This window comes from Halichoerus grypus, chromosome 8 (genome assembly GCF_964656455.1).
Source record: "Halichoerus grypus chromosome 8, mHalGry1.hap1.1, whole genome shotgun sequence".
NCBI classification, from domain to species: Eukaryota; Metazoa; Chordata; class Mammalia; order Carnivora; family Phocidae; genus Halichoerus; species Halichoerus grypus.
In genome coordinates, this window is record NC_135719.1 from 127,700,538 (window position 1) to 127,714,953 (window position 14,416).

General features: G+C 38.1%; 1 protein-coding gene across 2 annotated transcripts in view; it reads right to left on the reverse strand.

Annotated features, from left to right (window-relative positions):
• The window catches only part of SNW1 (SNW domain containing 1), a 32,235-nt gene that overhangs the window by 3,002 nt on the left and 14,817 nt on the right, over positions 1-14,416 (reverse strand). For both annotated transcript variants that reach the window (XM_036084365.2, XM_036084364.2), the window contains exons 4-11: positions 11,435-11,530; positions 11,228-11,334; positions 10,172-10,276; positions 8,638-8,707; positions 7,643-7,708; positions 5,821-5,937; positions 4,465-4,606; positions 1,383-1,479 (exon numbers count right to left, since the gene is read on the reverse strand). In XM_036084365.2, coding sequence (XP_035940258.1) covers positions 1,383-1,479; positions 4,465-4,606; positions 5,821-5,937; positions 7,643-7,708; positions 8,638-8,707; positions 10,172-10,276; positions 11,228-11,334; positions 11,435-11,530 — 800 coding nt within the window. The remainder of the gene's footprint in view (positions 1-1,382; positions 1,480-4,464; positions 4,607-5,820; positions 5,938-7,642; positions 7,709-8,637; positions 8,708-10,171; positions 10,277-11,227; positions 11,335-11,434; positions 11,531-14,416) is intronic.

Below are 14,416 nucleotides of genomic sequence, written 5' to 3' on the forward strand. Positions count from 1 at the left end.
ATGCTGAGATATGAAATTGCTACGGTCTGTATTTGCTATTATACGAGGACTGGGGGGGACTGGATGCAAATCAGATGTATCATATGAATCACTTTCAATAAGACAGAATCTGTTCTTTACCTAAACCACATTTAGTAATTTTATCCTATTAGAATTTTGAGGAAAACATGTCAATGGCTGAATTACTCAGTATGATTTTCAATATTCAGATTATCTTAATTCCCCTGCTGTTTCAGTATGTATGCAATCTACATTGTAAGGAAACCATGGTAACCGTCATCATTTATTTTACCAGAAACTCAGGTCTTAAAATAATTTCTATAGACAACCTGATTTTCACCCAATCACAAGTTTACAGCTTTTCTATGTTATCAATTCCCATAACCACTTTACTGGTTTTAAGGGCCCAATTTATCTACAGAGTCCTCTTGATTTTTACAGCTTAGGAATTTCAGACCAAGAGTATCATTAATTGTGCACTTTCATATTCATTCCTCTCTCTTCTACACTGCACATTTACCCACAACTCTAAATTCAGATTTTCTGCTTCTCCATGACTTCACTTATCCAGGGAGATGAGCTATGCCATTAAATAACAAAGAGCACCACCAGCAGGAATCTTTATCATGTTTAAGACATGACTTGAAAAAATGGATTGTATCAGCTCACAAAGTGATTAGAGCATGGAAAACTGCTCATATGGAAAGAAAATGTTTTATATTTTAACCCTCACTCAGAATTCAGTGCTCAGCCTTTGGTGAAGCATAAACTTTGCCAATCCTTACTTTACTGCCAAGTCCCCATACATGTATTTTGCTTGTTCCATGCAGGTCTGTACTTATTAGCAGTGTTGTGTTAATTTTCCCAAGTAATTTTACATGGTAGCTCTGTCTTTCTGAATTTTAAGTGAACTACTCATGAGAAGAGGCCAATTTTCACTTCTCACAAAATCTGCTCTTCTCCCCCATTGTACTCGGGACGGCCCTCTGCATCTACGTAGGATCTCAATGAAGGTACAGAATCTTCTTCCCTGTCTAGGGGAATAGGCGCGTAAGTTTGTCTCACCACTTGAAATAGGAAAAGAACAGACCAGAACAGTCCTATCTACTACCTTCTTTTCACAAACATGATCTGAATTCCCTTTTCTATGTCCAGCTAACTCTACAAGGTGATGAGAAAGGATTTCTTTTAGGGACAGTCAATTCTTCTGCTAAGAAAAAGTAGGTAGTTTAGTGTAAGAAAATAAGTGCTGATTTAGTAAGTTATCAATCTAGAGAGGAAAGGGAGAGAAGCAAAACTGGTCTCAGTGGACTAAACCTCTTCTCGAAAAGGTTCACAAAACCCACTCCTCATAATTTGCATTTCTCTCAAATAGCACCCACCTCTTATCAGGAGCTGCCCTGGAAAGATTCCTGTCGTGCTGTCTCTCTTTTCGCCTGTCATGCCGGATTTCATCCCTCTCACGTGCCTCCCCATCCTCTGTGTGAACAGAGTTGAAAATTACTTCATCACTATATTACCCATTAATATTTGGAACAAGAGAATATTCTTTAACCCATGACAGATAATTCCATGAATTTCTTTATAGTCACATTCAGCCCTTTTAACTCACTTGCAATTAATTTAAATCCAATAGTATTTGTTTAATTTTTGAATGTGAATTCCAGAATCATGCATGCAGCTCAAGTGTTTAGAGGTAAAGTATACTGATGACTTTAACTTAATTTGAAATGCATCAGAATTGCAAGGTGAATTGATAGATGGATATAGAAAGATCAGTAGATAGATGATAAAGCAAATTAAGCCATGTTAATTGTTAAAAAAAAGTTAATTGTAGAATCTAGGTGGTGGAGATATGGATGTTCATTGTATAATTCTTTCAACTTTTCTGTGTGTTTCAAAACAGTCATATTAAAATTTCAGCAGGGCACCTGGGTGGCTCAGTCATTAGGCGTCTGCCTTCGGCTCAGGTCATGATCCCAGGGTCCTGGGATCGAGCCCCGCGTCGGGCTCCCTGCTCGGCAGGAGGCCTGCTACTCCCTCTCCCACTCCCCCTGCTTGTGTTCCCGCTCTCACTGTGTCTCTGTCAAATAAATAAATAAAATCTTTAAAAAAAAATTTTTTTTTTCCAGGAAAAAATTATGTGTAAATTTACCCTTATATTTTCAAAGATTGGCTGAATAAAGAACCTTTTGCTCGTGGTCCACAGGGGCTGGTTGTATCTTGATCTCTACCCACTGTGTTTATGTCTATCTTCATTTTCTCTTCTCTCTCCAGTCTGAAGGGATACAGCTTTGGAGCCAGCCTGTCTGGATTCAAATCCTGTTCCTATGATAGATTAACCATGTGACCTCATACAGGTCACTCAACCACTCTGAGCCTTAGTCTCCTCCTCTGTAAAATGGTGACAATCCTAGAACCACTGCAAGGGGTTGCTGGAGCCAGGATTATAAAGGCAATACATGTAAAGTGCTCAGAGTGGTGTCTTCTATAATAAGCAATCAATAAACATTATTTCTTTTTAATATCTGACAACACATTTTTCAGAATTTTAGCTAATTCCTCAAGAACCATTCTGTGTTTTTTGTTTTTAATTTCTTACCAGTGTAGAGACTTAGATATAGGGAAATCTGACTTCTAATTACCTTTAGTGGCTAAGTGTATGTACAACAGGCAGGTTTTTATATCTTGCCTCACTAAGTCATTCATATATGATTCAAGAATGTGGATCACTACTTATAATTCTGGTTACTTCTCTATAGCTGAACTCTGGACTCCTATAACCAATTGCCTGCTTGACACCTCCATCTTAAACTTAACATGTCTACAACTAAACTAATCTTTCCCTCCCAAATTTCTTCCCCTGCAGTCTTCCCACTATTAGTAAATGGCAACTCAATCCCTCCCAATTGCTCACGTCAAAAGTTGTGGAGTCATCCTTGACTTTTTCTTCCATACCGCTACCTAATCCATAAGCAAATTTTGTCAGCTCTCTCTCCATGGTCTGTATCTGACCATGTTTTCCCTGCCTCTCATCATCATCTCTCATCTGGTTACTGCAATAGCCCTCCAAATGGTTTCCCTACTCCTCCACATGCCCATTTCACAGCCTGCTCATATATGGCAGATCATGCTGCTCTACTCCAAGTCTTAACTGCTTCCCATGTTATCTGAAGTGAAAGCCATGTTGCTAAAATGGCTGAAAGACCACACATGATCTGGCCACTACTCTTCCTATTTACTCTAACTACTCTGACACCTCATCTACTATTCAGCTTTCTTACTCCAATCCAGCTATACTGGCTCCTGCTTTTCCTTTAACACAACAGGTATACTCCCAACTCAGGGCCTTTGCACTTGCTGTTCCTTCTATCTGGGATGCTCTTCAAAGCCCCAGATATCTACAAGGCTCACTTCCTTACTTCCTTCAAGTTTCTGTGCTAATGTTACCATCTCAGAAGTGAGGTCCATTCTGACCACCCTCTCCTTCTGGCACTTCCTGTTTTATTTTTCTCCATAGCAATTATTACTGTACTATTATCCCTAACCATCTAGTAATGATAATTAACTTTTTTGGTCTGTTTACACTCACTAGAATGTTCACTACTATACCCCCAACCTAACAGAAATCCTTGTGTCTAGAAGAGAACCTTGCATATAGTAGATGCTCAATATGAATTGAGTGAATGAATAATTGTACTAGTCTAGGATTTATTAACGAAACAAACTGCCCTCACAACTTCCTTGAATTAGAATTACTCTTCTCACTCTAAATGAATTAATACACCAGTGTAAACACTAAATAAAGCCAGAGAGAAAATATTGGCAGATTTAATGATTATAGGTTTATTAGCCTACAAGTTAGAAAAAGTGGATTATTTTACTATGTGGGAAAGCTGAATTATTCAGTTGGAGATCTCATTTTTCTAAGTTTCGAGAAAATTAAAATGAGAGAAAAATCAAGCCCATCACTTGAGTAATACATGATTTTTAAAAGTACATTACTCTGAACTTTAAAAATGTCCACTGTAGTCCCATACTGAAGGCCCTTCTTTAAATACATACTCTTAGGGCGCCTGGGTGGCTCAGTAATTAAGCGTCTGCCTTCGGCTCAGGTCATGATCCCAGTAACCTGAGATCCAGCCCCACTTGGGGGGGGGGAGGGGAGGGTCCCTGCTCAGCGGGGAGTCTGCTTCTCCCTCGCCTGGCTCTTGTGCTCTTGCTCACTCTCTCTCTCTCCCTCTCAAATAAATAAAATCTTAAAAAAATACATATATATTATTTTCTACTGCTACAGCTCAGTAGCAGAAGTTACTCTTTCATTTCTATATTATTTGTGAAATATCTACATTTTCTTTATAGGTGTGTATTAGTTTTGTGTGCAGTAAAAACAACAGTGAGTCTCTAAAATGAGATATGTATTGTTCATATTGTAAATTCAACTGAGGAAAGAGAATGTCATACCTTTTTCCACATGGGTTTTGATCCCAGCTCTTCTCTCCCTGGCTTTCTGGGCCATTTCTCTAAGTTTCTCTTCATGTTTCTCCTTTTCTTTTTGAGCCATCTTTCTCTCTACTTGAGCACGCATTTCTACAGCTTCACGAGCCTGTTAGTAAAGTTGAACGTTAAATAAGACATGGTTGGGGGAAAAGTTACAGCTATCATCCAATAACCTGACTGAAGTTTGGCTTGAAAGAGCAGGTATAAAGAATTCAGATTTGTTACTGCTGGTTAAAACAAAGATTCTTGTCCACTAAAAGAAAGCTCGCCTGGAAGACACTGCAAACTTAGATTTTTCACTCTGGAAAATGTTTTAGTGGTTGAAACTTATTATAATGAGTCCTATAATCTTGTAAGTCACTGTTTCACTAATGCTTTCTCAGAAACAACCCCAAAAATAAAAATTAAACAAGACTCTAATAAAGAAATTTTCAGTATCAATAACATAGCAGGAATTGGTTATGTGTTCAAAATCAAGCAAATCTATTTAAGATAAAGCCTTTCGCAAGAGACTTTTATGAGGGTGCTTGCGGTGACGCAGGAGATACACTTTTCTGTGTTCTAACTGCATGCCATGATGTATGTGGACTTCTAGGTCACACACATTAGTATTAATGTCATAATATTAATAGACAACCAATATTACAACTATCATTTTCTATAGCATTCATCAGAATGTTTATTTGCCTTTCTATGCTACCGACCATTTGGGAGACATCTGTATTTAAAACAGAAGAAAAAAAAAATGAAATCTAAAAACAGCAGTCGATCATCTCTTTAAAAATGAGATCGGGGCGCCTGGGTGGCTCAGTTGGTTAAGCGTCTGCCTTTGGCTCAGGTCATGATCCCAGGGTCCTGGGATCGAGTCCTGCATAGGGCTCCCTGCTCAGCGGAGAGTCTGCTTCTCCCTCTGCCTCTGCCCGTCTCTCTCTCTCTCTGTCAAATGAATACATAAAACTTAAGGAAAAAAAAATAACAATGAGATTAGCCTAGTGAACCATCGTTCTGGAATGTCGTGAGGAAGCTGGATCGCCAGTGGTAGGGTGTGTGCACAAGTCTACAAAGGCTGAGACCAGGTACAGAGCTGCAAACAGCACATGCTGTCTCTGGCACACGTGCCACAGGTGCGAGCCTCGCTGGGTACTCAGTACTGTAACTGAAACAGCAGTGTCTTCTGTAAATCAAACCATCAGGCTGAATGGCTTAAAATTTACAGTGATGTGTCAATTAAGCTGGAATGAACAAACAGTATCTTAGGTAACCAAAAATGGATTTACAAATTATCAAGAGCATTAAACCCTTTCATTATAAGAGACCAACCTTCCGATCAGCAATATAGAGGGCTTCGGCCAGCTTGGCAAAGTTCTCATTGATGTGAACTGTCTGCAGGCCTCTTCCATCAGCAGCCAGACGTTTGTCTAATGGAATTGTATACCCCTGTGTGACAGCAGGCAGAAAACACCGGTCATAAAAGAGCAGCAATAGATTCTTTAAAATTAGATTTAAATATGTCCATTTTGACGACCACTGAGCTGAAGTTCTTCTTCTTACATCTTTCTTCACAATTATGCAACAGCAGCAGCTAACACCGACGACTTCGTGTGGAGGCCAATTCAAAGCACTTCCCATCTGCGGTCCCATTTAACCTTCACAGTAACTCTGGAAGGCTGGTAACAATGTGTTTCCATTTCACAGATGCTGCTGCTGAGGTAGGGAGCTTAGGTAAATGTCCCCAAGGGCACACAGTTAATAAATGGATGAGCTAAAATTTAAACTTGGGCAGTGTGATGTCAGAGCCCAAGCTCTGAGCAAATATTCTCATGTTAATAATTGTGAGTTATAATAAAAGGAAATCGCTATCAAATAGCTAAGCAGTTGTTCCTCAAGTAATAGAACAGTCATACAAAAGTGGAACAAATCACTAAAACCAGAGAATATATAGGTAGTTTAATGTGTGGTACTATTTTAATGACTTGTCAGATTCTTAGAATACTGTAAGTTTTAGTAAATGGAAAAAAGATAAGTTATTTGACAGACAACTGAGATTCTTCCTGTTCTGAAATTTTGCACCCTGTTTTCACTAACTCAAGGAATATGCTTGAACATCCACCAGGACATTTCAGGCTTAGCTATATTTTTCCAGATTTATGACTACATTCCCAAATGTTGACCTCTTGTCTATAGTCTTTACTGCTAATACAGGGAAGTGTTAAGAATCAGCTCAAGATACCACATAGTTACATATACGTTAATCAAGCCAAAATGGACTACCCAATAATTTTTTTGTTATAGGATGTGTGCATAACTTTCTTTAGGAAATAATTTATATTTAATCTACAAATTAAAGTGGCCTTCTTCACTCATCAAAAATAGAATTATGAAACACAACTTGGGGGAAATGGGGAAATAGTGATTAGAAAATATATTTCAGGGGTGCCTGGGTGACTCAGTTGGTTAAGTGTCCGACTCTTGGTTTCAGCTCAGGTCATGATCTCAGGGTCCTGGGATCGAGCCCTGTGTTGGGCTCTGCACTCAGGGCAGAGTCTGTCCATCTCCCTCTGTTCCTCCCCTGCTTGTGTGCTCTCTCTCTCTCAAATAAATAAAATGAAAAAGAAAAAGAAAAAGGAAGGAAAATATATTTCACATTATTTTGCAGATACTTCATGACTCCTGGAAGCGTTGGTGCTTAGAGATATGAAGGATTTAAAGAGCTTATGCACACATTGTTATAAACAGAAAAAAATGTTTAAAAATTAAAGCACTGAATATAGCCAAACATTTATTCTGTTTTGTCATATTATCATTTAAACTGGTTTAAGAAATGATTTTAGATTATCAATTTCTAAATTTTCTAAAGAATACTATCATTCATGGATATGTTACTTTATTCTACCTATCCTTTCTCTATATGCTTCTGATAACTACAATTCACTAAAAGAATCTACACAGTATTCATGTGACTGGAATACTATGTTTCTATTACATTAAAAAAAAGAAAGTCACATAAGTTGGGTGTTCCTTTTTGAAAACACTCAGCTAAGTGAGATGCTGAGGATTTAATGAAAGTTTCTGAGGCTAAAGCTCCTTCCTGTTTCCCAGTAGGTTCTAATAGTAGGAGACTGATTTTATGAAACTTAATTACCTTTGCATTTTTCCAGTTTGAAATACAAGGAGGGATCTTCCACTCTTGTTGCTCCTTCACGGTCATCTGAGTGGACAAAAGAATGGAAGAAGAGACATTTTCCAATTTGTAGTCCAGCTAAAAACCTATGTACAATGTTCTCTTCAAAGACAGTTCAATAAACACTGACATGTGAATAGATTTAGTCAAAGGTCAAAATTCCATTTGTTTGGTAGCACTATATACTATGTTCCCATACCATGGATTCTAATAATAACTTTAATATAAAAAATGGAAAATATTCTACAAATTATTTTTGACAATTATAAATGCTGGTGAGTATTTTTCCATATTTAAAGTGATGTGAGAGGCACCTAGGTGGCTTAGTCAGTTGAGTGTTTAATAACTCTTGGTTTTGGCTCAGGTCATGATCTTAGGGTCATAGGATCAAGCCCTGCACTGGGCTCTGCTCTCAGCGGAGGGTCTGCTTGGGATTCTCTTTTCCTCTCTCTCTGCCTCTGCCCCTCGCCCCACTCATGCATTCACTCTCTAAAATAAGTAAATAAATCTTTAAAAAAATAAAGAATTGGTCTATTAAAAAAATAAAGTGACAAGACTTCTTTAAGATGAAAATTTGTTCTTTCAGTTGGATAATAAATCATACCTAAAAAATGCCACTCAGATTATCAGAGGCCTATTAATCCCTCACTTCCTCTAACTATGATAATATCCTGCTTATCAAATAGCAGACCCTGTTCATTCCATTTAAAGCAAGGGTCAGGCTAATAACATGAAAACTAAAAGCTAACATTTTACATACATTCTCATAAGCACTCTGGAACTACACATTATAGTCCTGAGTGGGTCCTTATTTGATCTTAAAAATCATATTAAAAAAACAGTAAGCATGGCAAAATGTACCTGTATAGGCATCTAGACTTTGTTCTATGGGAGGTTACTTATAAAATTAATAATCATGAGTACAAAAAAAGATGTTAGACTACAGCAAAGATTACCTTTCGGCTAGGAGAATGCATGACAGGTGCAGGAGGGGAAGGTGGTCCTCGGGGAATTTTCTTATTAATCCTGAAGGATAAATCAAAGCACAACCAGAGAGTGTTAGACATTTTTCCATTTTGGTTAGTATGTCTCAAGTTTCCCCTTCCCATTTATAAAGCTTCAAACATATACAAAAACAAACAGAGTTTATAATGAATGTTCATCTATCATATATCAGTCACTCAGCGTCCACAACTGTTAAATCACAGCCAACCTTGTCATCATCACCATCCACCTCACCTCCACAATATCATTATCATTTCACAGGGTAATATACTTTTTTTTTTTAAAGTAGGCTCCACAACCAACATCAGGCTTGAACTCATGACCCCAAGATCAAGACTCACATGCTCTACCAACTGAGCCAGCCAGGTACCCCTACTCTTTTCTTTTACTTTTTTATTTTTTAAGAGAGGGAGTGGGGAGAGGGACAGAGAGAACCTCAAGCAGGCTCCACACTCTGTGAAGCCTGACGTGGGGCTTGATCTCACAATCCTGAGATCATGAGCTAAGCTGAAATCAAAAGTCAGACGCTTAACCGAATGAGTACGCAGGTGCCCCTACTTTTATTTTTTTAGAGTGGGGGGAGGGGCAGAGGGAGAGAGAGAATCTTATGCAGGCTCCATGCCCAGTGTGGAGCCGACATGGGGCTCAATCCCGGGACCCTGAGATCATGACCTAAGCCAAAATCAAGAGTTCGATGCTTTATGGACTCAGCCACTCAGGTGCCCCATTTTTTTTTTAAACAGCTTTATTGAGGTACAACTGACATGCAATTAACTATACATATTTAAGTGTACTGTTTAAGTCTGACACAAGTATACACCTGTGAAATCTATCATCACAATCAAGATAGTGAACATACTCATCACCTCCAAGTTTCTGCACGTCCTTGCCTATCCTTCTTGTTCCTCTCATCCCCTCTCCTCCCCTCCTTCACCACAGGCATTGATCTACCTCCTGTAACTACAGATTAGTTTTCATTTTCTAGAGTTTTATATAATTGGAATCATACAGAATGTACTTGTTTTTGTCTGGTTTCTTTCACTCAACATAATACTTTTGAGATTCATCCATGTTATTTCATGTATTAAAAGTTTACTCTTTTTTATTAAATTAATTAAAACAATTATTTTAATATCAATAGTATTCCATGTATAAATGTCCCACAATTTATCCTCTCACTTACTGATGGATATTTGGGATATTTTGCTCCTCTCATATCTTTTTTAAGAATAGTGTTTTATTGGGGCGCCTGGGTGGCTCAGATGGTTGAGCCTCTGCCTTCAGCTCAGGTAATGATCTCTAGGTCCTGGGATCGAACCCCATGTTAGGCTCCCAGCTCAGCATGGAGTCTGCTTCTCCCTCTCCCTCTGCCTCTCCCCCTGCTTGTGCTCTGTCTCTCTCCCTCAAATGAATAAATAAAATCTTAAAAAAACAAAAAAAAACAAAACAAAACGGTGTTTTATTCTCAAGAGGCTACCTACTTACTTGAACCTTGGAGGCTCCATTGGATCTTTCTGCATTTCCACCATCCGAATAACTCTCTGTTTAGCTCCAGAGTTGAAAGCCACTCCTTGTTGAGATGGTGTGTATCTGAAGAATGCAGATGAAACTAAAGGTATAACTAGTTCAAACTCAATAGGTATTTTTCTTCTGTTATAATTCTAAGCTAGACTATACTGTCAATTCCTTTCATAAAGTATTAATAGAAAGTAGCAAAAATATTTAGGCAGAGCAGATAGCAATGGAAATAAGAGAACTAAGAGCAATAATGAGTTGTAAGCAAAATGTAAACTAGAGTCAGATTAGTTTGCAAATAATCCATCCCTGGCCATTTTCCACCATGGAAGGCATGGTGTTCAATTTCACAGATAAGAGGTCTAGAAAATGGTACCTATTTTGTAAGTTTGCATTTGCAGAAGAAACGCCCCATAATATTCTCAGCAGGCAGCTTAGAATTAGTAGTTCTTCACTAATCATAGGTTGTAAAACAGAGAAAAAATAATAGTAGCAGCTCTATAAGCTGATTTTTCCTGTAATACCTACATGTGAATCATCTCTCTACATAAGGATTTAGTTGAATGAAATCCTTCAAAATGTATAAGTATTATAAAGATGCCTATTATTATATAAATGGTATTAGTACACTACCAATATTCTGTTATTATACTACTATTACATGTTATATAACTACTATTATATAGTAATTATGACATAATATTATATAAATATATGTTATATAAAGCCTATTATATACAAATGGGAAACTATAAGTAATATTTGCAGTTTGGATCATATGCTGTAATTATTAATTTCTAAAAACAAAAAATATATTTTGAAAATAGCCTAATAGCTAAATATCTTCTAAGTAGATATCTTTAAAAAATTCTGCTTTCAATAGTCTGCACAGAGTCAATAGGCTTCAGGTCATTATTCAAAAAATTACATTTTCAACTGTGACTAAGTAGGATAGTGAAAGAATACCAGGACCCCCAATCCCAATCAAGTCCGACGTGAAACCAAGACTTCCAGGCAAGATCATACCGAATATATTGAGCAGGAGCCAGTTTATCAGCAGCTCGAACTGGCATGGCTGCAGCAACCTTCTGTGATACAGATTTTTCTAAGGCTACTCTTGTCTTTTCTGTTATCTGAAATAAGAAATACCATATTGAGTGGTTTGAAAGTTAATAAAGATGTAGAAAGTCATCTAAAATACTTATATCTCTCTCTCTCTCAATATCCTATTACCTCTTTAATGGCTTCTTCATCAGGTCTTTGCAGGTCTGGGTCATCTGCATTCATGACTTCCTTGGGAACCAGGTCAGTATACTTGCTATAAATGACCTAAAATGTTCAAACACAAGCAGGCTCAAGAAAAGCAGAGAATGAAAAGAAGCAACCTCATTAAATAATTTCAGAAGTCAGCACACTTATAAATTTAGGACACAGATTTTGTCTTTTAGATTTTAAAACCAAGGAAGCTTAAAATATATACACAAATTACTGCCCTGGCTATATAAGTTAATAATTTTCCTTTGACCTCATGCATTTAAATTATTTGAGATCTTCTAATCAAGTCAGTATCCAAATAAATTGCGCCAACAAAATCTTATGCATCAGTGATCCGTATTTTTGAGGCTAAGACTTGAAATTAATGATGATATAAATTGTCTATAGCACCATTATCTTGGATTACAAGCTCATCAGAATTTAAGTCAGGTTACCAAATAATTTTCAAATTCACTGGGCCTGGAAAATTTCATTGACCTCACTCTACTTATAATGTTTGTCTTTTCTGGCATCAACTCTATTCACAGACTAAGAAAATGAACACGTGCCATGGTCAAAAAACCCAGAACACTTTCTTCTGTGGGGCAAAAGAAAAAAAAGGAAAACCAAAACATATTCTATATACACAACTTATTTTATACTCATTATCCAAATTTAGGACGGCTATAATTTCTACTGGGCTCACCATGTTTCTATGAAGCTGACACTGATGTGGTAGCCTGCATCAGGCTCCCTGCTCAGCGGGGAGCTTGCTTCTCCCTCTCCCACTCCCCCTGCTTGTGTTCCCTCTCTCGATATATATCTCTCTGTCAAATAAATAAATAAAATCTTAAAAAAAAAAAGTCAGATGCTTAATTGACTGAGCCACCCAGGCAGGCACCCCTCCTTTAAGCTATTTTTAAGGAATGTCATGGTAGAATGCAATTATTGATATAAGACTTTGGTTTATAGTAGTAATTCTTGAAGGTCTTAAGTACCTGGGAATTTGGTTTTCTTTCATATTCCCTAGTTGTTCTTTATATGTGTATCAAAAATTCCTGACTCAAGCAGCAAAATCTAGAATGCTGTTTATTTGTTAAATTTCCAGTACCTCTGGGACACCTGGGTGGCTCAGTCAGTTAACTGGCTGCCTTCGGCCCGGGTTATGATCCCAGGGTCCTGGGATCGAGTCCCACATCGGGCTCCTTGCTCAGCAGGGAGCCTGCTTCTCCCTCTCTCTCCTTCTGCTTGTGCTCTCTCTGTCAAATATATATCGAGAGAGGGAACACAAGCAGGGGGAGTGGGAGAGGGAGAAGCAAGCTCCCCGCTGAGCAGGGAGCCTGATGCAGGGCTCGATCCCAGGACTCTGGGATCATGACCTGAGCCGAAGGCAGATGATTAACGACTGAGCCACCCAGGCACCTCAAGCATCCGACTCTTGATTTCGGTTCATTTCATGATCTCAGAGTGGTGAGATCAATCCCCACATGGGGCTCCATGCTCAGTGTGGAGTCTGCTTGCCTCCCCCTCTGCTTCCACTCTCAATCTCTCTCATAAATAAATAAATAAGTAAATAAATAAATAAATAATTAATTAATTAAATAAAAAAAATCTTTACCAAAAAATAGCTTAAAGGAAATGCAGGCTATTCTTAATTTCTTATTCTAAACAACAAAGCAAAAAATAACTCCTGGCTGGGCGCCTGGGTGGCAACTGCCTTCGGCTCAGGTCATGATCCCGGAGTCCTGGGATTGAGTCCCGCATCGGGCTCCCTGCTCAGCAGGGAGTCTGCTTCTCCCTCTGACCCTACCCCCTCTTGTGCTCCCTCTCTCACTCAAATAAATAAAATAAAATCTTAAAAAAAAAATACTTCCTGGCCTATACAACCTGACCTGGCTTTGCCTACAGCTTTAATCTCCCCCTGTACCTCTCACTTCCTCATTCATTATGCTTCAATCACATTAGCTCTTCCTGTTTTTTGAACACAACATGCTTTCCCCCCGGAATTCTGGGCCTTAAAAGTGTTGTTCCTAGTTCTTCATGTGAATTCTCAAGCTCTGAGTTTCAGTTCAAAGGTCATGAATGCATTGATGAGGCCTGTCTTGACTACCACGCTAAAGCAACCCTTCCCCACCCAATCACTCAGTGTCACAGCACTCTTTGAGTACTGTCTTCAAAGCATTGCTCACAGTATGAAATTATTTCCCATTTTACTTGTTTATCTGTATCTCTATTAAAGTAATAATAATAGCTAAAATTTATTAAGCACTTATTCTGTGCCACTATTCTTTTGCTTTATATATATTAACTACCTGAACTTTTCTATCAACCCTGAGGTATGTACAATGATTATACCTATGTTACTGATGAGGAATCTCTTATTCATTAAAGTTATCTCCAGGGCCTGTAACAATGCCTGGTCCACAGGAGGCATTCAAGTCAATATTTTCTGTACAAATGAATGAATATATGAATTTTAGAGATGCTCAATTCTATGCTAAAGGTGATGATATTGTAGGCCCTACAGAAGGTTCTCTATAATCTGTGGATTTCCCAGAAAAAAATATCTCATGGCTACAGAGAAACCTCTAGCTTGTTTTTCTCAGGAATGAGACAAAGGATCAGGAAAGAAAGTGTAGACAGTTTACCACAAAACATGACCACTGATATGTGAGCTGCTAGTGTCACCATCCTCTCAGTGTTCATTTGGAAGGGACCTAAAACTCACTCTGGGGACAAGAGTGAGGCTCAGTACATTAAGATCACACAGCTAGTAACTGACCTCAAAAGTCTTCTTTTCAAGATTGAAAAATCTGTACCACATGAGTTTAAAATTACATAACAATACTCTAGAAAATAATATCTAGACTATGAAGAGTTAATTACTTTTACACAGCAATCATTACAGGAAGGGATTCTATGTAAATGGCTCCCTGGTAGTCATATATGCTCAACATAAAG